Source organism: Passer domesticus, chromosome 17 (assembly GCF_036417665.1).
Source record: "Passer domesticus isolate bPasDom1 chromosome 17, bPasDom1.hap1, whole genome shotgun sequence".
NCBI lineage: Eukaryota > Metazoa > Chordata > Aves > Passeriformes > Passeridae > Passer > Passer domesticus.
The window spans coordinates 11,712,447-11,734,931 of record NC_087490.1 but is presented as its reverse complement, the minus strand read 5'-3'; the positions used below and the strand labels follow the sequence as shown (position 1 = coordinate 11,734,931).

The window sequence follows — 22,485 nt, the reverse complement described above, 5'->3', positions numbered from 1 at the left end:
GCATTCTTCCTACTCTGCATATAGCAAATGGCAGAACTGGGACCTAGAATTATTTCCAAGCACATTTAAATTATGTGTAGACTCATCTGGAGCATCTCTTCCTAAACCCTACGGAAACGAGAACATCCAAACTTCCACAGTCACACCTGAAAGCAAAAATACTGAAAAAACCTGACGAGAAAAACGCATTTCAGTTTCCTTTAAATTCCTCTGTAAGGGGATCCACGCCAGCGAGCTGCTCGCATGTGTGAAATCCCCAGTGATCCCCTGAACGTGTGCTCGGTAAAACCTTGTAGAGAACAGCCTAAACCCGCTAAGCGATGCGTGTGCGCCGCTGGCTGTGCTGCAGAGCGGCTCGTTCAGCCTTGCACGTGAAGGAAGCGCGGACAAGCCTTCCCTCGTCCTCCGTGCGCCCGGCAGCGGGGCAACGCCACCCCCGCTCCATCCCGGACCGGACAGGCGGCTCCGGACCCCGCTCGGTGCTGGGCACACGCCCTGCCCCGGCTGCTCCATCGCCTGTGCGGGACCCGAGCTCTGCCCCCGCAGCCCCGCAGGAGAGGCCGGTACCGGGAGCTGCTGCGGGCAAGCACCGAGCGGAGCGCGGCCGCGCCTGGCGATGCTCCTCTCCGCACCGCAGCGACTTCACCGGGCCGGCCCCGGGAGCCGGGACTGGCGGGGGCCGGCCCCGGGAGCCGGGATGCGCCGGGGATGGCCCCGGGAACGGGGATGAACGGGGATGCACGGGGATGGCCCCGGGAACGGGGATGAACGGGGATGCACGGGGATGCACGGGGATGCACCGGGAGCCGCGGGCATGCGCGGGGCCGCCCCCGGCCCGCCCTGCGCCGGACATTGGCCGCGGGCGCGGGGCGGTGGCGGCGGGGACGCCGCGCCCGCCTCCCGCCGCCGCTCGCCCGGCGCCGCCCGGCCAAGTTTAAACAGCCCCGGCCGAGCCGAGCGGAGTTGGCGGGAGTTGCCGGGGGCCGGGTGCGGGGCAGCGGGAGCGGCTGCGGGGGCACCGCCCCGCCCGGAGCGCGCCCCGCCGCCGCCTATGCGGGCACCGCGGCGCCGGGCGAGCCATGGACGGCGGCGGCGGCGGCGGGGTGCCGCCCGCCCTGGAGAAGAACGCGGCGGAGCTGACGGTCATGGACGTGTACGACATCGCCTCGGCCGTGGGGCAGGAGTTTGAGCGGGTGATCGACCAGCACGGCTGCGAGGCCATCGCCCGCCTCATGCCCAAGGTGGTGCGGGTGCTGGAGATCCTGGAGGTGCTGGTGAGCCGCAACCACATCAACCCCGAGATGGAGGAGCTGCGCCTGGAGCTCGACCGCCTGCGCCTGGAGAGGATGGACCGCATCGAGAAGGAGAGGAAGCACCAGAAGGTGCGGGCGGGGAGCGGGGGGACGCGGCGGGGCAGGGCTGCCCCCGCTGCCGCAGCAGCTCCGGGGAAGTCGGGCTCCCCCGCCGCCGTTCTCGCCCCGCCGCCGCCGGGAACACAAAGAGCGGGGCCGGGATGCCGCGGGAGCGGGCGGTGCAGCCCGGGCGGGCTCACGGGCTCGGCGCCGATGCTGCCTTAGCGTCGCCGAGGCTTTGGGCGTGTTGTTGTTTTTTTTGTTTGCTTCCCTCCTGGAAGTTTCCTCCCTCTTTCCCTTTCTCCACCCCTTCCCCAGTCCCTGCATTTCCGTCCCCTGTGTCTGGCCGATTCGGATCCTGCTCCATCCCCTCTCCTGACCGGAGGATAGTGCTGCTTCCTGCTAGGCCAGGAAAGGTCACTGACAAGAATACACTTTCCTCTCCGGAGCTGGGAATGATTTAGCAGTCTAGTTTTCCTGGAACAGACTTCGGGTTAGACAAGTCATAGGCGAGAGATGGAGAACCAAGTGATTTCAGAGCAGAGTTAGAGCAGGGAAGAGCACCCTGCCAGATTGCTGCTCCATCCTCTGATGGCAAGATGTCCCTTGGCTTGTTTCGGGGTGCTCATAGAGTTCCCTGAGCCCACTCCCATTAAAGCCCGAGGCAGAGAGCATTTCCCACACCCTGTTAGCCTCTTCTTGCAGGACAGCACGCTCCAGTTACTGCAGGAAAAGTGGCAGATCCACTCTTTAAACCATCCAGATAACTGATACAAGAAATGGTTCTGGTAAATGACTATGCTAAATCATCATTGCTGCCATTCCTAATTCCACACACAGAATCAGGATAAACAGGACACAGGGCATTTCTGGAAGAGATCCCCCAAACTTCAAGATTTGGCTTAACTGGATAAATCTCAGTTTTATATTTCAAAAAGAGTCAGCTAAAGGACTTTCACCTAGCATATGGGAAACCCAGGATAGACCCTGCAACATTTTGCAGAGGAAGTCTCAGGGCAATCTCTCCAAAAGGAAGGTAAAAGACCTTTAATGTACAAAGCCGTGATAAATCTCAAGAGTGTGATAGAAGAAGGTCTAGAGAATAGATACAAATATTTTGGGCGTTTACCAAAGGCTGGGGGTGAAGCAGATACTGAACTGGCCCAGTGTCATTGTACAAGCTGTTCTGTGGAGAGGTTTCTGAAGTTCTTATAAGTGTTAAAAAGTTTCCTAAAGGTGTCAGCTGATCTCCCTGCCAGTCAACCACCTCTGCTCTGTCAGCTTCTCTGAGGGTCATCAAGTGGCTCAGGGAGTGTTTAAACAATTTGCTTCAGTCTAAACAGATTTTAACAGGAAAATAAACTGTATGATACATACCTTTTATTTTTCTTTTTAAATCAAGCTGGTTCCCAGTGTACCAGGTCCCTACAGAACTGTGGTCTCACATCTTCTCTGTTCCAAGGGAGGGTTTGAAGACTCTTTCACAGGACAGGTGCTGATAAGCAGAAAAAATCAGACACTGAGAAACAGTTTTAGATGTCAAGGCCTCCAAAAAATACCCAGACAAAGCTTTTAGTGGGCCTTGCAAGCATCATTTTATGAGATTTCAGCACTTAAATTTTATGTGTGAATCTGTTTTGCTTGTAAACCTGGCTCAGCACCCACTGCCTGGGGCTTCCTGAGCTGGCTGGCACAGCCTGGCCCGTGGATGTGCCTCCCTGTCTGGTGCTTCCACTAATGAGGATTCAGAAGTTAATTTCTGCTCCAATTCATTGGGCTCTTCAATAGTAATAAGTGATAAAAGTTTGCCTAGGCAAACCTTGGGATAGTTGTGTGTTTACAGTGCAGCCACATATTAATAAGATTAGATTGTTTGGGGGTTTGTGTGCATTCTATTTTGGTTTTATCAATATGCTTGTAAGTGATGAATGTGCTGGTTTATTGCTAAAATAGGTCACTGCGTTATTTTAGCTACAGAGTTGTAGCAGGCAGCATCACTGTAAACAATCCAGGTTTTTTTGGAAATAGCAATTTCATTACAGATTTACTTTTCTCTCAAGATAAAGAGTTTCAAGTAAAATAGGTGATTAATGAGATTTTCTTTCCTGTTTAATAGTTAAGTCTGTGTAGCTTACCACACCTTTGCTATTTATTATTCTTTATTATAAATCCTAATGTTTTCTGCAACACTTTTAGCAGCAATACAGTAACAAATGCTGGAACAAAATGGCATTTGGACCCAAAAGTCATCAGGAACATGACTTCCCATTATCAGAGCATACATTCAAAGCAGAGAGCTATCCTTTAATCTCTCAGCAGAGCTTATTTTAGCCTCGAGCTGTGCTTGGCTGGGTTGTTGTCTGAATGTGTTGTGTTGTTAGGTAGGAAAGGGGCATGTGGATGGATGTGAAAGTCAGCAGTGACTCAGCCTGGCTCCAGGGATTTGCATGCAGCTTTTTGTCTGAAGAACACGAGTGAAAATGGAGCAGGGAATGCCCCCCACTGCAGAAGTGAGATATTCAGAGAAGCTTTTGGAACAAGCAAGGTTCTAAATACAACTGTTTTCTTTAAGGACTTTTTACTTTTTGTCCTGACTTGACCTTCAAGAGGACTGGTGACAGCTGCTCTTGACACAGTGTCCCGACACAGGGGAGCTGTTCTGGCTGGCCTGGCTGCACTAACAGACACCACTCAGGACATTCAGCAGGACAATTTTCACAGGAGGAGCATGCTTTGGGATTGTGTTCATGCGTGCACCAGGGGCTCTGCCTTTGCTGCACAGGATCACACACTCATCAATTTACACTTGTGTTTCACATCAGGAATTTAGACCAGGCTGTTCTGTCAGAAGGAGTTTGTCCATCTCTCCCCTGAGTTCCCTGCTGTGGGGTGGTTTGGGGGCTCTCTGACAGCTTTGCAGCTGCCTCCTGGGGAGCTGGTGCTTGGTTATTTGTCCAACACAACCCCTAAATGTGGTCCTCAGCACAGCAGGGTATGAGGAGCCATCCTCTGGGTAACTTTCTTTGCATCAGGAATGACCCCTCAGGTATTTCCATTCAGATGGAGCAAAGGGGACTGTGGTGGCTGTTTTCCTGGTGGTGGCATTACAAAAGCAGATTCTTCTAAGAAACTCAAAGTGTAGTCTTATTTAATTGCTTTCCATAAGAATCAGTAGGATCAGTACTAGTTTGATCTGTAAATTGTCCAGTCAAAGACTCTGAACATGTTTTAAAATATGAATGTGTTGTCCTGATCTACCCCATAGGAATTAGAACTGGTGGAGGATGTCTGGAGAGGGGAAGCACAGGATCTTCTCACCCAAATTGCACAGCTCCAGGAGGAGAATAAACAACTGATGACAAACTTGTCTCACAAAGACATTAATTTCACAGAAGAGGAATTTCAGAAGCACGAAGGCAAGTTTGCTACTTCAAATTCAGTCCTTGCTTTGTTACAAAAAGCAAAACTTTATCAAAATACTTTGACTGGATATTCTGGTGTGTTTTTTCCCTGTAGATTCATTTAGATCTGGGTTTTGAAGTCTTGTTTGTTTATTGGTTTTTTTACCTAAATAGAAAATCTCTGAATACATGATGACACTGAAGACATGATAAAAGGTGGAGCAATGAGGGAAAAACAACTTCTTGTTTGGCTGAGAAGCATCTCTGGAAGTAAAGTCTAGATACACCTTTTGGTCTATCTCTTGTTTGGGTTCTCATTTTGCTGGAGGTGGATGAAACTCTGTCCAACACTGTGGAAGTTACATTTCCTCTCCCCCCGAGGCTCAGTGCTGCTCACTTGCACTGGGAAAGAGCATAATGAAACCTTCAAAAGTAAAAATTGTTAAGCCTCTCAAGATACTTTTTAAAACAAATGCAATGTTTTCAAATTAGGAGTCAATTAGTGGCAAAGAAGTAGCTCAACATCAGGCTGACAAACTCCATGCAAAATTCAGAATGGCAGCAATGAGTCATGGACCATGAAGACTGACACTGTGTTATAAAGAACCAGCTTCCCTTTTGTTTTCTTTTTTTTTCCCCTTCTTTTTTTCCCTTCCAGTGGCTATCTAGCTCACTGCAGCTCATGTGCTTGCATTTAAATATAGCCATACTCTTCACATCCAGCCAGCCAAGCAAATGCCAGACGTGCTTTTCCTGTTATTTTTACTGTGCCTACCCATGTATGACAACACAAACAAAACCCATAAGCCCATTCCAGGGCTTAGATTCTGAGATCACTGATATTCTTTGGCCAAAATATTCACTTTAAGTGAAATATTTTAATTTATATCAACCCCATTTAATTATTTGTATCTATTATATCAAACCTGACTGTTTTTCTTTCAGGATATATTGTCATTAATGAACAGGGATAGATTTGTCTCAAGTGCTTGTTTTGATAGTATCAAAAGCAGTTCTGCTGCTCTTTTTCAGCCTCTGTCCTTTGGTCTGATGTAGAGTCCAGAGAAGCAGCATTTCAGGCTCAATCCTGTGTTAGCTGGACTGATTCTGAGCAGACTCCAGTGCTCCCATCTGAGCATGGTTTAGCACTGTGATCCATCAGTGCTGGCCCTGGGGATCAGCAGCTCACTGCTTACTCACCAGAGAGTGGCAGGGGTTATTTTACACAGGCAACAGAGGCTGGGTGTGCAAGACCTTGAGAGTCAGTCCTGCCAGTTAATTCCCAGAGCCTGGCTTGAGTGTGATGAAGTGATCATGGGAGAGGCAGTCCTGTGCAAACAGGAGTGTTCTGTGCAGTCTGAGCAGAGCAGGGCTCCTGTGAAAGGACCTGTGACAGCAGAACACAAAACACAAGGGAGGGGTTGAGATGAGCCTGTAACACCCATTAAGGTGACTCCTCCCAAGCCCAAATGGAGCACTGCTTGATGGTGCTGACTGATTGGGATATCCCAGGAAAATGCCACATGCAAACTTGACCCGAGTGTGTCAAACAGGACGAGCAGGCTGCTGTGCCACTGCAGGGGAGCTGCTGCCTCAGCCTGGCTGTGCTAAGGGACAGGCAGCACTCGTGTGACCCTCCTGGGCTGCAGGACCTGCAGTTCCCTTCAAAAGGGATGTTGGACTTGTTCTGAGTGTTTGGGTAATGGTGCAGTGCCACAGGCTCTGCCTGGCACTTGGCCTGTAGTGACAGGCCAAGTGGACACAGCACTGAACAGACCACTAAACATAAAGAATGTTCTTTTTTCTTTTTTTTTCAGTTTCTTTTCTTTCTTTTCTTGGTGTTCTCCCCTCCAGCTGCTTTCCATTCTCTTGCTGGAACAACGCCAGGATCACAGCAAAGCACAGGAAACTGCTCATAGGATGTGCCTGGGGAAGCTGGCTGGGTGTGCCATTTAAGATCTTGCATTTATTAGAGTTTGAACCATTTAGAGATAATTATTTTACATTTAGGGCACTTAGTGATTTCCCTCTCCTCTTTCCCAGTGCCTGAGGAAATGGAAGGAGATGTGACTGTTTCATAAAACTCCCCACCTTTCCTCCCCCCCCCCCACTTCCTGAAATAAAAATTGTAGTGATCTGTGCACACAATTGAAGTCTTTTAGGTTCAACAAATGTTAGCAAAAAAATGAGCTCAGTGGGAGGAAAAGTAGTCAGCACTGAATGGTATTTTTTCTTTAAATAGCACCTGCTATCTAGAGATCTCAAAGCATCTCACAAGTACTAATGGATACAGCTGCATTCACCACCTCCTTCTGGGTGAAACCACAGGTGGAAAGTTTCACTGCAGTCCCTCTACTTCAAGGCAAAGTTTTGGATTCTTTTGGCTTTAAATACAGCTGATGTTTCAGGCCCTAGCCCTGAGATTGGCTGCAGTGAGTTTTGTGGGTGCAGAGAAGTACCAGTGCTGTGTTCTGAGAGAGCAATGTGGATCTTTTAGCACAGTTAAGCTGTAGTTTGTGTTTGTGACACTTGTTCTCCCTGGTGGGTATGAGCTGGTACCACAGCAAAGAATTAAAATTGTCCTGTGAAAAACTAGAACCCAGAGCAGCACAGAGCTGATAAAAACCAGGGTCCAGAAATAGAGCAGGCAAATGTACCACAGAATTAAAAGGGGTGAGAACGTAACACTAGAATGTGAACACCATGTGAACACTGACAGTTCTTTTCTGGGGTTTGACAGGAACACGTCCTGTGAACCAAATTCCTGGCCAGCCATGACCAGCAGTCCTTTTCCCAGCAGAGCAGTTCCCTGCTCTCTGCAGCCCCACAGCTCTGCTCCTTTCAGCACGGGGCACTGGAGCTGCTGTTCCCCCGTTTGCTCTGCTCCACGCCCTGCAAGCTGCTGCAGGAGTGCACATCACCAGTTACTCCCTTTCCTTCTCTGAGGCTGCTCTACTCTGTTTTCCATCATTCATCCTGTAGCTGACCTGTGAGCTGGAGTTCCTACAGACATGCAGCTAATTTCTCTTGTGGGAACAACTCTGGATTTCTCTGATGAGGGAAGAACAAAACCAGGACGTCTGAGCTGATGTTAGAAAGCAGAGCCTTTCCTGGCTGGATACATTTGATGCATACAGAGAATATTTCTGATGTGGGAGCTGCTTTAATATGTTGAAAAGGAAGAGCTTTCCAGCCAGCCCAGAGTGGGGAGTGAATTAGAACCACTTGCAGTTCCTAAATGGAAGAAGCTGAAGACCCACATAACAAAGTACTGTGCCAAAAAAGTGGAGTTAGCAGCAGAGCCTGGATTTGAGCTCCTGCTCGGGCTGGGCTTTGGCCAGGGCAGCCTCACACTGCCCTGCTCTCAGGGTTTTCATCTTCAAGGATGGTCTGCAGTGTGATTTCATGTGATAGCTCAGGACCATCAAACTGCACATCTCTGTGCCATTCCCAGGGAAGGCCAGGGCAGGAGATTCATCACCTCACCAAGGTAAAACCTCTGCTCTGTGTGTGCTCTCAAGAGTCCATCACTGCAAGAGTGCCAGAGCCAAGATATGGATCTCTGTAATGTAAATAGAAGAATGGTTCCTGTGGTGTATGACATTTCCTAATGATTCATTGGTCAGATTTAAGGTTAATCTAACCTTTTCTTTATTTTCAGACAATATCAGTGTTGGATTATTGGCAATGTTCCAAACTCCTTTCACCAGTGAAATGCTATCAAGTATTCTTCTCTCAAGTACAGTTACTCTAAATATGAATTACCACACAATAGGATGGGGAAAGGGTGGCAAAAAATGAGGAGAAAATATGTGACCATAACTCAGACTGAATTTTGGTTCTGCATTCAGGGTGGGGGCACCCTCTGAAGGTCCTGTTTCATCTTATTTTCACCAAACACAAAACTAGATTTCAACTAAAAATCAATCTCCTCAGCTGGTTTGGATCCAGATGCAATCCACAACAGTGATATGTTGTTTACATCTTACTGAAGATCCAAACCATCTTTTTTACAATTTCCACAAGGCCTTGGCCAGCTGATTCCAGAGATAATCACACAGATAACCAAGCTCCCCGGGGCATGGTGTGAACATTGATGTAAAACTACTAAGGCAGCGAGATGCAGCAGTGTCACTCACTGTTATAAATGTTTCTGAGGACTGTCAGTTCCATTTTTAAGGAGTCTCTGTGCAGTGGCTTTATGGAGTGGATTCTGTCATCTGTGTTCTCTGTTACCCTTGAGGTAACCTCTAAAGCATCTCTGGAATTCTACCAGCAGGCAACTTCCAGAGTCTACTTAAATATTCCTCATTGTTATTGTTCTCAGCCTCAGCAGCTCCTGACTGCCCTTAGTTTGTGTTCTGTGTTCTTTTTTTAACCAGGGATGTCAGAGAGAGAGCGGCAAGTCATGAAGAAGCTGAAGGAAGTGGTAGATAAACAGAGGGATGAAATCAGGGCAAAGGACCGGGAACTTGGACTGAAAAATGAGGATGTAGAGGCTGTAAGTGGCTCTTGGTCTTCCTATTTCTTTTCTTTGTCACCCACACTTCCACAGCCTGGTTTTGAGTTTGAAGTTAATATAGAAAGTGTAAATAGTGCTGGTTTAATAGGCCTGCAAGTGAAGTGTCCAGCAGAGCTGAGGAGTGTCCAGAATGGTCAGGCTTCAGTGCAGTCCCACACCAGGGATGCAGTGTGGATCACCTCTGCATGAGAAGGGCCTGCAGTGAGCTGTAAGATGAGTCACAGACTCCACTGTGACTCCAGGCATGACATGAGATTTGGCACTCTCTGTGGAATGACCTCCTTACCCATATTTTGCTTCCCATTCCTCACACTGCCTCATGTCCTTAGGCCATGGGGCTTTCCTGGTGCTAGTAAGGCCAGGCTTTGGTGATCTCTGCTCTGCCCAAGTGCCTCTGGCAGGTGCTGCAGCCTTTGGAGTTGGGGCTGTCCACACACACCCAGCAGGTCACATCCTGCCTTAGGAGAGAGCCCTGGAGCTCAAAGCAAAGTACTTCTAAACTGAACACTAAGGATTCTGCCTTGTCTTTCTTCTCCCCTGGGTTAAGATTTGATGCAGAATCCCATAAGCCACCCTATCCTTGAACTAATATCAGAAGTGATGTATTTGCTGTTATCTGAAAACCTCCCTGTGCTAAGGGAATTTACTCTAAAAATCAATTAAATTTGGGTGACTGAAACTGTAGTAGATAATTAGATAGAAAAACTAATCTGGGGGTGAGGAGGGGGGGGGGGATTTTTCAGATTAAATGCAACAGGAACCCAGCATTTCAGGATGATGTTTGGGGCTGGGCCACCATGGCTGGTGGCTGGATGGACCCTGAGCTGTGCCGTGGATGTTTTGCAGCTGCAGCAGCAGCAGAACAGGCTGATGAAGATCAACCACGACCTGCGGCACCGGATCACGGTGGTCGAGGCGCAGGGGAAGGCGCTGATCGAGCAGAAGGTGGAGCTGGAGGCGTACCTGCAAACCAAGGAGCAGGAGATGGGCACCCTGAGAGCAGAGCTGGGCAAGCTCAGGGAAAAGCTGCAGGGTGAGGACAGCCAGGCCAGCCAAAATGGGGAGGAAGAAAAGGTAAGAGGCACTTTGGATCATTTTTTAAACGGCTTTTTAAAATGCTTTGGACTTCATACCAATTACCTCTTTGCGTTTTGGCAGGGTTGTGGTAGCCTGTTTGCTTCATTTTCTTTGTACACACCTATCCCTTCCCCCAAAGGAAAACAAAGCAATTCCTTGGAGGGTCTGGGTTTTCCAAAGACAAACAGCCCAGAGTAGCTTCAGCTTTGCCAGATCTGCAAATATTCAAGGCCAGGTGGGGCACAGGGATGGTGGTGGCAGCTGAACCACAGTGGAACAGAAACTGCCAGAAGCAGCCTGGAGTCAGGGCAGAGCTCTGCACACCTGGTCCTGCAGTTCTTATGGCACTTCAGTCAGGACTAAGCTGGTTAAGTGCTACCAAATCAACATATAAATATTTCAAGGCACGTTTTAGAGGAACCAACTTTGGCCTTATTTCTGCTTTTGCTTCCTATTAGAATTTGTGCAGTGAAGTGTTGTGAGCACAGATGTTCATGAAAAGCAAACGTTCCTGCTGGCAGAGCCAGGTTCTTGCAGAACAGGCAAAGTGACAGTCTGCAAATGGAGCTGGGCTGAGATCACAGCAGCAGGAATGCAAATTTGAGGGGAGCTTCCTGAGAAAAAGATGCACTGATCTGTTGATCCCTGAGTCCTCTTTATGGTTCCTAGTGTTTTCCTTTGTGCCTATGACATTACTTTTTTATTCCTGAAGCAAATGTACTGCATTTCCCTCTCCTAATGATGCTCTTAGCAGAGTAGGAAATGCAATAAGGGGTGTAATGATATTTAAGAACTTAGAGGAGCTCTATCACACAGAGCTGTTCAGCTTGATGCATTGGTAAGAGCTCCATGGTGTAAATGCCTGACAGCCTGCAGCAGAGAGTGAAACATCCAGTGAAACATCCATTTCACTGGCAACAGGCAGGAATACACATCAAAAAGCAGAGACAAGTGCTGATGGGGTACCTTGGTCCCCTGGGAATGTGACAGCCAGTGCTGTGTTAACATGTCACTGCTGAGCTGGGCACTGTACTAATAATGAAAAGGATTATTTCACTGCTGTTAATTCAGCCAGGACACCCAGCTTTGTAAACAGGGCTGGGGAGCCCAGGCCTGGAGCCAGCAGGAGTGAAAGTGTCCTCAGTGTGTGCAGAGAAAGGATGCATTCTTCACCTCCCTCTAACTCATCAGTTCCATGGCAATGGTGCCTCTTCTAATGAGAGCCGTCCCTGCTCCCTCTGCCAGGACAGTGCTCACACAGGAACTGCAGTGGCAAGCAGAGAGCTGGAATAGCTGCATGCTCCAGAAGGGACATTGCTTGTTGGCCTCACTCAGGGACATTTGCACTGGGGACAGGCTGCTCAGTCTTTGCTGATTTGAGCCAAATCTAGCAAAAATAGCTTCTTTGGGCAGAGATGTGGGACAAACGTACAACCAAAAGAAGACACCAGCTCAGACCCATACCTAGGGGGTGAAGAGGAGGAAAAGTGTTTGGGTAATTCCCTTTGAAGCTCTTGTTGCATCAATCTTTATTCCATGTAGTCTGTGCAAAGGAATGTGTTTGGATGAAAAGGGTGATCAAACAGTGCTCAACTGAGCATCACTCTGCTGCCTCATCCCTGCAGGACAGGCACTGGAATTCACCTTGCACAGCCTTAGCCAAGTTCAGCCTGAAACCATGGATCAGTGCATTGAAAAACCATTTCACAAAAAGGAGCTTAAAAGAGGGTAGGGTCAGGATTATAAAAAATGGACTGTGGAGGAATTTCACTATTCAACTCCTCAAATTTCCAGCTTGCATCCCAGCAAGCTGTCCCTGCCACACAGGAGCTCTGAGGCTCTGATCTCTGCATCCTCCCACGAGGGCGAGTGGCTGACCTGGCTGCTGGCAGCTCTGATTTCATGTGCTGGCCTCTAGCAGCCCTTGCAAAAAGCATCACATTTCAAATGGACTCTGCTACATTTCAAATGTATTTTCCTGGAACAGAGTGTCCTGCATTTATTTGTATTGTTATAAATCCTGCAGACCTCTTAAGGCTTGGAGCTGCTTTTCAGAATCTCAATTCCCAGAACCTTGTGATTTTTCAGCATTGTATGTTTACATTAAAAGAAGACACCTCTTTGTGGGAGGAGCTGGAAGGAATTGTATGACCTTTGCCATGCCATTTTTTCAGTGTTTAGATAAAAAACTGATGTTTGATTTACTCCATTTGTTAAAAGTATGAATTCCTAAAACTGACTTATCAAAAGTTGGACATTTGAATTGGACAGTGAATTTAAATCCCACATTTCACTCCCTAGGCAGAGCCAAACAATGATGATTGTCTCTCTGAGTCAGAGAAGATGGCAATGGACTTAAAAGACCCCAATCGGCCAAGGTTCACCCTGCAGGAGCTCCGGGATGTCCTCCACGAGAGGAATGAACTGAAATCCAGAGTGTTCTTGCTGCAAGAGGAGCTTTTATATTACAAAAGGTGGGTTACATCTCCTCTCCTGTTGAGTGATATACTCAGGGAACACAGGGCAGGTGTTGAGACAGTAAATGTGCTCTGAAGTTCTGTCCAGGTTTGTGTTTCTGCAAAGGCTTGTGCAGAGACTGCAAGAATGCAGCCTCAGTTTGAACCTGGTACCTCAAACTATTCCCAACTCCCAGGTCTGCGCTGAATCCTAGAAAGATTACAAACATTTCATACATTTGAACTTCAAAAATGAGGATAGGAGTGGGCCTAAAATGAAAATTCTAGACCTTTTATTCAATCCATTCCTCTTCTCCCTCTCCTTGTCACAATGGGAAGAAAACATTGAATGGAGACCCACTCTTGATGCTGATCCTTGGTTGATAAAAAAATCTTCAATTGATTTGAATGGGTTTTGAACAGATCTTTTTGCATTCCTTCATCAACAGTGCTACTTCAGATTGAATTGTAGATCTCAAAGTGCTTCCATGGCTTGGGAGGAGAACATTAATTGTATTTTCTTTCTTTCAAGTGAGGAAATGGAAGAAGAAACTAGATCCCCACAGCCTACACCCATAATTCAGCCAAAACCCTCAACTCAGCCTGAATCTGGAATCAAACGACTGTAAGTAGCACATTTACTAAACATACTGGGTATAGTCTGTAAATACCAAATGTTTCTTATGGATAGGACAATTTTAAAGACTTTAAAAATTCAGATAACCATATTCCTACTGTATATGAGAGAGACACTGAATGAGCACTTGGCAGATGTGAAACAATGTTGGTTTTGGCCACAACTTTTGCCTAGATCTGAGACAACTTTCAGTCTTGGATTATCATTTTCCCATGACCTCACTGTGCCCATTTCCCTGTTGGCTGAAGCCTTCAGACCCTGACTTGCACTAAGTGGGCAGCACAAAACCCTTCTGTTTGCTGAGCAAATTTGCTGCTGGGAGGATGGGCACTGGCTTGGCTAAAAGAACCCCACCTTCTTCTGAAATATTAACGCTGCTGCTGGAACCAAAGCTTACTGCCAGAGATGTGCTTTACTACAGTATCACTGAATTATAAAATCACTGGGTTGGCCAGTCCTTTTCTCTGGTGAAACTCCCTCCTGGACATTTATTTATTCCAAATTAAGTCTCCTAATCCTGTAGCAACTCTTTGGATTTTTGTGATACCAGAAGTTTATCTTTTTTAACTGCAAAAGTGATTTTGGAACAGTTGTTTCCATATAAAGAGCTCTTCCATCCTGTCCCCATGTCCACAACCTTCAGTCCTTGTTTAATAACAGCAGCAGCCCTGGGAGAGTAAATTCCATAGGAAGATCTGGACTGAGCCAAAACACCATGAAGTCAGGAGGGCTGATTATTTGTTTATTATTATGTTATGCTGTTGATTATTTGCAGTAGCCTGCAGCTTTCTGCCTGTGCTGAGAGAAACCTTCCTCTCACATGAGCAGAAAATACACTTTGAATTTGGATTTCAGTTTTCATTCTGTGACTGTGATGATGATGATGATGATGATACTGTGTTGCACAAGATCTTCACTATAAAGTTTCTCTTTTCTTTTACATTTCTTTTAGAGCTTTTTAAAGCGAATTCTGTTGTAGGGAATGGCTGGTTTCAGCTCACACAGTTTGTGTTGTGCATCTTCCATGTTTGATTTGAAATGCTGCCTTTGATGAAGCAAAGGCAGCATAAAAATGTAAACAGAGGTTGTAAGGCAGAGCACATGTTGGTGAGGTATTAGTTTTGACTCTGCCTAAGGTGAAATTACTTCTTTTAAATGTCATGCTCTGTCCCCAGGTTTTACTCTGCTCTCTCTCCACTTAGCCATCATGTTAAATAAGGGAATAGAAAACTGTCTAGCTGAGTCATCTGAAGGATGGTAACAGTTTTCAGATTTGTCTCATTCTTGCAGCCTGTCTGGATAGGATTTCCCTGGTGGGGTTTTATTTTCCTTCTCTCCTTCCTCTCTGTGTGTTGTCAGCACTGTATTTGTAGTTGGGCTTTAAAAGGTCAGGAAATGTCACTGCTGGGCACACCAGAGAAGCCAGTGTAGCTTCTGCCCTGTCCCAACACCCCCCTGCAGCCCCTGCCTGCTGCCAGGTGTCTCCAGAGCTCCCTCCTCCCTCTCCAGGGTCCCTCTGGCTGCCTGGGGAACACTCGGGCACACAAACCCAGTGTGTGATGAACACTTGCAGTGCTGCTCTCTGCATGCAGAGTGCCTTTACAGAGCAAAGTGGGGCTGCTTTTCCCTCTCTTTCAGAGTTTTCCTCCTGCTTAAACAAAAAGCTGGATTACAAAAACAGGAGCCCTCTCAAGGGAGGTTTTGTGCTTGCCTTTGCAATGTGCCTTTTTTTTCCTTTCACCACACAGAGTGAGGGAATGAGCCATATGGATGTGTAGCCTGTGCCATCCAAGATGTGCTCAGGTGATTCAGTGCTGCAAGTCCATAAAGAAAGGAAAACAGAAGCAACAGAAATCAGCATTTTTTTCTGGGTTGGCACGTTTGGGGCAAACTCTGAGTTCTGATCTCAGACTGCCTGACTGTACGTTTGTCTCTCCCACATCACATGACAGAGTTTTAATGAAATAATGTAACCAGGAGGCTTTACTGAGGAGGAAAAGTCCAAGGATTAAAAATGCTCCCTCTGTTTGGAGCAGAAAACACCCTTTTGTTTTCTCCTTAAGACTACGTGCTTGTTTGTCACTGATGTCATGCCTCAAACAGCCAGGAGTTTTCTTCCTATTCTTGCAGTCTACAAAAGCTGGTGTGTGTCAGTTCTGCAGCTCAGGACGTGCCGTGTTGCACAAAAATAGAAATCCTGGCTGCTGCTAATGATCCAACAGTGCTTGCCCATTTGTTTTCAATTTTAACCTCAGAACAGCAGTTAGTGAGCTGGGGACAGCTGCATTTGGGCACAAGTGAAATGTCTCTCGTGATTTCAACTTCATCTTTAATTGACATCAGTCCACAGTTCAAAAAAATATTTGGCACAAGGGAGAAGCTGTGAGGAGAATCCTTAGACAGACAGAGGGTGCTCAGGTATGGATGGAGGTGTGCTGGCAGGGCTGTGTGGGGCTGGCTGGGCACAGAGCACTCGGCTCTCTCAGCCTCTGCGCTGCATGGATTGTCTAATGCTCAGTGGAAGTGCTGAACCCTCACAAAGAACTCATCTTGCTGTGAGCCAGCTCCTGAGTGCTCCTGCCAGAGCAGCTGCAAGGTTTCCCAAAAGCATTCAGCTGCCTGCAGTTGGCATCTTCCTGCATGAGAAGTAACACAGGTTCCTTTGGAGCAGACACACAGGCCCTTTAACCACGCAGTTTCTTAGGAGGTTATTTCAAGAGTTCACCTGCAATACTGGTTTTGAACTTGCAAATATCAACTGTAACCCTTGTGGAATCTTTAACTGTAATGCTGGTCCTCTCTAACCCTGTGCCAATATCCAGCAGTCACAGCAGAGTCCTGTTTTGTATTTCTTAACACACACTTTCATCCTTCATTTCATTGTGTCTGTGCCTGTTTGTCTCTTGGAACAAAAACGTGCACTCTGCTCTGCATTGCTAGAGGTGCTCATACCCTGATGAAATCCAACCCAGGTTGCAGGCTGCCTCACAACAGGAAAGTGGTATCTTTTAGAAATCCAAAAGCAATTGCAACTGCTACAATGACTGTTTTTTTCTGAACAAGAGTTTTTCACTGAGGAGAGCTGTCTTGGGTGATGCAGATCCCCCTCTCCCTGTAACGTGTCCTGTGTTGTAATTCAAAGTAACCCCGTGTATCATGTTTGCCTCTTTTCTTTTTAATGGAATGCCTTTTCTTTCCCTTGCTCCAGTCTTATCTCTTCTGTGTCTGTGCTTTCCTGACCAGGATCTTTACAGCCATAATGCCCATGGTAGCAGCTGGATTGATTCCAGACGATCCCACATTGCAGCCAATAAGAAGACTTGTGTCCCTTGTAGGAATTGTTTTTAAATGTTTGGTACTGTGGTTTCCTCTTGCATGACCCCGTGTTAACAAGCACTGCTGGTTGCATTCTCCTGGCTGCCAGTGGATCCCAGAGGATCAAAGTGCCAATCAGAATGACCAGTCAGTGCCAGTACTCATCCCAGTCCTCCACACTCATCCTCAAACTGACATGTTAGCACCTTTTGCCTCAATGTTGCCATGCTAAACCAATCATTATTCCTTGGAAAGTCAGTGCAATGTGCAGTTTTAATCAGCATCTGTTAATTCTGCTTCCTAAGCAAGGCTATTCACAGTTCTCACCAGTGCTTATTGAGAAACTCGTTTCTAATAATTTGTTACAATCATTAGTTAGAGTTTCAGAATGGAGAGGCTGATTTCCACATTAATTTCCACTGTTAATTACAGGCTGTTGCTTTCATGTCTTTCTATCTATGCCCTGTATATTTTGTCTCTAATTATGTATTTTGGAATAGAGTGTAAACTATTCATAATCAATTCTGTCATCCAATTCTTGGCTCTCCCTGGAAGACATACTGATAATTGTTAATGCAAAGTCTCTTTGCATTAGAACTGCTGCTTTAGCAATCTTTATATTTCCAGCAACGACACAGTTTCCTCTCCACACAGACAGGCTTTTTCCAAACATCCTTCATGAGAATTTTCTAGCCATAATAACAATTTTCATTGTTCCAGAAGGAATTTTAAAAGCTGAACCCTTTAGAGGTTTACAAACTTATTTTTCTCCTGCTTCATTTCCTGATAAAGTGAAAAATTACTGAGCTTTGATACTGACTGTATAAACACAGCAATCCTTTGTGTGGGCTTCCAGACAGTAACTCTGAGCAGACAGGACCAAATGTGCTCTGTGGAAAGGCTCAGTCACTAAACACTCCTTTTATCAGCTAGAGCTGGCTCTGGCCCTGAAAATATTCAGTATATGTGTGTGAACTCATGAGCTCCTGTGATGAAAGTGGTAGAAAAGTATGAGGCTAATTAAGTGCAAAATACTTACTTCACTATTAAGGTTGCACTTTTGAAGTCAGGAAATGCAAAAGTTCAGGTTCTGCTGGCACTGTTATTTATGTGCATTTAACTTGTGTAGTGGTTTATTTCCCCTTCTAATCAACAAGTAATTATTCTTAATATTCTCAGTGATTATCATCCAGCCTCCTGTGTGTTGAGAGGCATGGAAGGTTGAACTCCCTGCTCTGCACAAGGCAGCTGGGAGGGCTGGGATCGTGGTGCTGAGGGGGATGGAGGGGGAGGGATTTGGGAGAGTGCTGAGGAGGGTGAGCATGGACTCAGGGTCAGGTTTCTGCCCTGACCAATACTCCAGCACCTGACAAAGCTGAGGTTCCACTGGCACAGTCCCTTCCTGGGCAGCATTTAGCAGTTCCTGTCCTGGATCACAGCTGTGTCACACTTGGTGCAGTGCAGGCAAAACAATCTTCACCTCCTGAAGCCCACCCAGCAGAGACCAAAGGGATCCACAGCCAACTCAGTCCTTTGGCAGCTGGAACCACAACTTTTGCATTTCTCAGCAGGCCTAAACACTGCACTAACACCTCTTGTACTCAGCCCACAACAAACATTGAATTTGCCTAATCCAATAACTTCATCCCATACAAATAAAACAATACTAAGGATTTTCCAGCTGTATTTTTTAGCTGTATTAAATGGCTGTTGGTTCATGTACGTCATTATCTTAGAGCACCCAAGCTGTGTGACAGGAAATGACGTGCACACTCGTGTGCATTTGTTTAGAGCCTTCATCCTGCAAACTCTCATGCACATAGGTGCGTTTATTCATTCCTTTCTGCAGGAATCAAGTCTATGTATCAAAACCTCTACACTGGGAAAAAATGTGGAGACTTAGTTTCTTATATTGTGTACTTCCCTGCTGACAACCTTAAAAAAAAAATTCTATTTCTGCTTTGTGGTAAAATATACAGATTTAATGCCAAAGATACCACTTTACTTATGCCAAGAAACTAACCTGGATCGTGTGGCTTTGTTACCTGAGGGCTGGGGAAGGGGGAGCCCACATCTAAATGATACCTGCACCTTGTAGAGTCAACAGCATTTAGAGCTTACCTGAAGCTTCTGCAGCCAAACTGCTTGAGACTGCAATGACTCCATCCCTAACAACCTTCTGACATGCACTCCCATCAGGCCGCTCTGCCTTGGTTTTCTGCAGATGCAAACAGAGTTTTTTGCTCGGTGTTTTGTTGTGCTGTGTATTGGGGCGGGTGTTTGAAGAGCTTTCAGGATGGTAAACATTGTTCTTTCTTTTCCCTTCCTCCCTCACTGCTCCTTTCCTGGAAGGTTTAGTTTCTTCTCTCGTGATAAGAAACGTATGCAGGCGTCACAGAAAAACGTGCACTTCCAGGAAACTTTTGGAGAATGGTCACATTCAAACAGAGATGACTCCTACATGGAACAAGGACAAGAAGCCCTGCAACACCTGTGACTAAAGCCCTGAGGTGTTTGGTTTGCTGCAGTAGATCTCAAGTCTTGTAACAAGAAGCTTCTGTAAAGCCTCGCGGCAGCTCGTCACTTGTGCTTGCCTTGCACACCTGGGGGTTATTTCAGACTCCAAAAGGGATCCCTCACTGTTCACTTGGTGACTGTTTGCTGCAAACAGGAACCCAAGCTTTGTAGTAACAGCTGCTGACACCCTGGGACATGGAAGCTTCTAGATGACTTGTTTTGTGCTGAATAACAAGTCTATGATCTTGTTCATGCATTAACTACAGTAACACAAGCTTCTTTAAACCAAAAAAGGACCTGTGCCATTATTAGAAGTTTGTTTGCAGTGTATATCTAGTACAGGGCAACGACTCTTCTACCCTGTTTGTTAACACTACTGGTTGTTTGCTTTTTATTTCTGTAAGAATTTTTTCAAGAGGGATGCGACGGCTGGACGCCCTTGGTGGCAGCCACAGCTCTGCTGTGTCCTGTGTCAGTGCTGCTGGCATCAGCATCTCGCAGAGTCACCCCTTGGAAAGCCACCTGACACAGTGATAACTGGAGTAGCCTTGGGAGGGACAGTGAGTGCACATTTCCCTTGTGCTTACAGTGCCTCAAGCATGAAGAGCCGATGCATGAGGTGAGCGTGCCTTGTGTTCTGCAGTATTCATGGAAAACAAGTTGCTTACAGGGAGGAACCCTAACTCTTCAATTTTTCCCTTCTTACCAGGGACTTCCTCACAGTGTAGCAGGCAGCTGCTGTAAAAGAATTAGACCTTTCCCACAGACAGGTTTTTAATTAAGTCACACTTCAATTTCCTGTCTAGGTAAAACTGCCCAGCTTCAGAGGGAAACACATCCTCAGCTGGCTGACATGAACTATTTCACTGCCCTAGACATGACCCCAGCCTTTTCTCTTGACTAAACACTACGTGGGCAGAGCACATGAATTCTGTGTGAAGCTGCTCCTGTGGTGATGGCAGATGTCTGGCTGAACTTGCCAGGACAGCCCAGCAGCCAACCCAGGGGCTGGGGCTGGATCTGCTTTGCAGCTGAGCTGGTGAGACCCCAGGCCTGACCGAGGTTGTCCTTCCAACACTAAAACCTCACAGGGTCAGAGCTGTGGACACCCAGAGCCAGTGCAGTGCCCAGCTCTGCTCCACACACTCCACGAGGAGCCTGAGCAGGTGGGAGAGGCTGCACGTGTCCATGGCTCCGTGTGAGCACAGGAGTGTCTCTGTGGCCTTGGCCATGGGCTGGGAAGGTCCATGCTGAGACCACTGCTCGTGGGAGATCTCGTGCCAGCAGGGCCCTGGGCAGCTGCATGTGCAGCTCAGTGCCAGGGGCTGGGAGCTGCTCTTGGCACCACAGCCCCAGCTGCTCTGTAGAGCCTCTTAGGAGTGGCACCAAGGACAGGAAATACAGCTCAGGCTGGAGCAAAGCTCCACTGAGTGTAGGAGAACTCAAAGGACTCCAGAGGGCTTCATGCAGGCCAGTTGTTCTCATTACAGGGTGATCCAAGAGTGGATTTTTAATGAGTGTGAGCAGCAAATGGTTCTTAGCCCATCTGTAGTAAAACCCTGGCAGTAAAACCTCTCCCTGCAGTGGTGGGCTGAGTGCTGCCCTGCTCCTGGCTGTAAGTGCTGCATTCCATCATGGGCCTTCTGTGTGTTCTAGGAAGGGAAAGTGTTTATTGTGTCCCTCTGGTGTCACTGGAGCTCGGGGCAGAGGGGACATGTGGCCTTATATGGGACATGGTGATCAGAGTCCAACATGGGTGTGGGGTAGATGTGGTTTTGCCTGCTTATGTTTTGGTAACATCCTTAAAGCAGCAGCACTTCTCCCCTCCTGTGAAAGGCAGCTCTTAAATGGGGCAAGTGTCTTAATTTAAATTGCCAAGATCTGTCTTCACTTCCATACAAGAAAACAAAAAGTGCAGTCCAGTCACATCAGGCAGTGAAATTGTGGATGACCCCATCGAGTCTGTCCCGTGTGGCTCATTCAGAAGGGATGCAGTGAGCAGGAACAATGCAGGAACCTGGGCCTGAGTAAGCAGATCCCTTTGGAAATCAGCTGAGAGCAACGAGCTGGGATAATGGAGCTGCACAGACCCAGCCTAAGCAGCACAAAGGAATTCTCCAGGCCAGCCTGGGGCTGTGTCAGGCCAGCTCTGCAGCCAACACCAACAACTGCAGAGGCAGGGCAGCCTTCCCCACATCTCTGCAGCATTACCTCAACCCCTCACGGCCCCTCCTGACCTGCTGGCATTAACCACTCGTTCTCATTTTGCAGTGCTGCATTCACACACCCCAGTGCTGTCAGGCAGGATGGCACAGAGGGAAGCTTGTAAAGATCTGAAGATCTGTCGTGTATTGTTTGTCAATATTCAAGGAAAATCTGCTTTTAGAAAAGGGGCCAGGATGCTGGCAGGTTAGGGGTGTAACAATCCTGCCTGCCAAGTGCAGGATCACTGACATTTTTTGGGTTGGTTTATTTTTTTTTTTTTTGGTTGGGCAGTAAATCATTTTAACAGTTTAATAAATATTTCTGAAAAATATGTATTTCTGCAAGACTTGTGTCTTTTTTTTTTGGTAGAAAGTAATACCATCCATTCTTGGGGATGCAGCTTATGGATCTGTGTACAACTTCATGGAAATACAGCCTCAAACCAGACAAGGTTTAGGACAGAGCCATTCCAAGCCTGATGAAATACAATTCAAAATACATTATATATTTAGGAATGGCTTATGATGACAAAGAATGTGACAGAACCTTTTCTAGAAAGTACAGTAAGCTCCTGAATGGAAGAGGTGTGTCTGTATTTACACATCTAGTCCTGAAAAAGATGTTTTGCCCTTTTTCTCCCATTGAGCTACACCCAGCAGCAAGCCCAGTTTCCAGAATGGATTTAAACCCTGTGTAGAAGGGTGAGGACAGAGTGGGTGCAGCTGCAACCACATTTAGCCATGACACCCTCCTTCAGTGACTCTCCATGGATTCATCAGGAACAAGAGGCATTTCCTGACGTGCTCACTGTCCTGAGGTGCACGTTCCTCTGCACAAAGGAGCTTCATCCTCCCATGTCACAGACAGTGGATTGGTTCCGTGTTTCTCTCTCACCTGGCAGAACTAGTTAAGGACACACTACCAATAAAGGTCTTGCCTGTCCCAGTGTCTTCACAAAAATGAAGCCACTTCCCATCAGCTTCTGTTTTGGGGCACAGAAGTT

At 47.0% G+C, this 22,485-nt stretch overlaps 1 protein-coding gene across 2 annotated transcripts; it reads left to right on the top strand.

Annotated features, from left to right (window-relative positions):
• The first annotated feature begins 869 nt into the window (after nt 1-869).
• RILPL1 (Rab interacting lysosomal protein like 1) lies at nt 870-21,817 on the top strand. Of its 2 annotated transcripts, XM_064392288.1 has the most exons (8): nt 870-1,382; nt 4,618-4,768; nt 9,136-9,254; nt 10,122-10,349; nt 12,654-12,826; nt 13,341-13,433; nt 16,689-16,776; nt 19,113-21,817. In XM_064392288.1, exons 1-8 carry the CDS (start codon nt 1,080-1,082, stop codon nt 19,116-19,118), a joined length of 1,161 nt encoding a protein of 386 aa, XP_064248358.1. In that variant the 5' UTR covers nt 870-1,079; the 3' UTR covers nt 19,119-21,817. The 2 variants fall into 2 exon arrangements, with proteins under 2 accessions (XP_064248358.1, XP_064248356.1); XM_064392286.1 differs by lacking the exon at nt 16,689-16,776 and having other exon boundaries at nt 872-1,382.
• Nucleotides 21,818-22,485: the final 668 nt, after the last annotated feature.

Excerpts from the sequence above, each read along its gene's own strand:
- RILPL1 (XM_064392286.1), top strand. The coding sequence starts at position 1,080 with ATGGACGGCGGCGGCGGCGGCGGGGTGCCGCCCGCCCTGGAGAAGAAC. Across the intron at positions 1,383-4,617 it reads AGGAGAGGAAGCACCAGAAG|GAATTAGAACTGGTGGAGGA; the intron begins GTGCGGGCGGGG and ends TCTACCCCATAG. Across the intron at positions 9,255-10,121 it reads AAAATGAGGATGTAGAGGCT|CTGCAGCAGCAGCAGAACAG; the intron begins GTAAGTGGCTCT and ends GATGTTTTGCAG.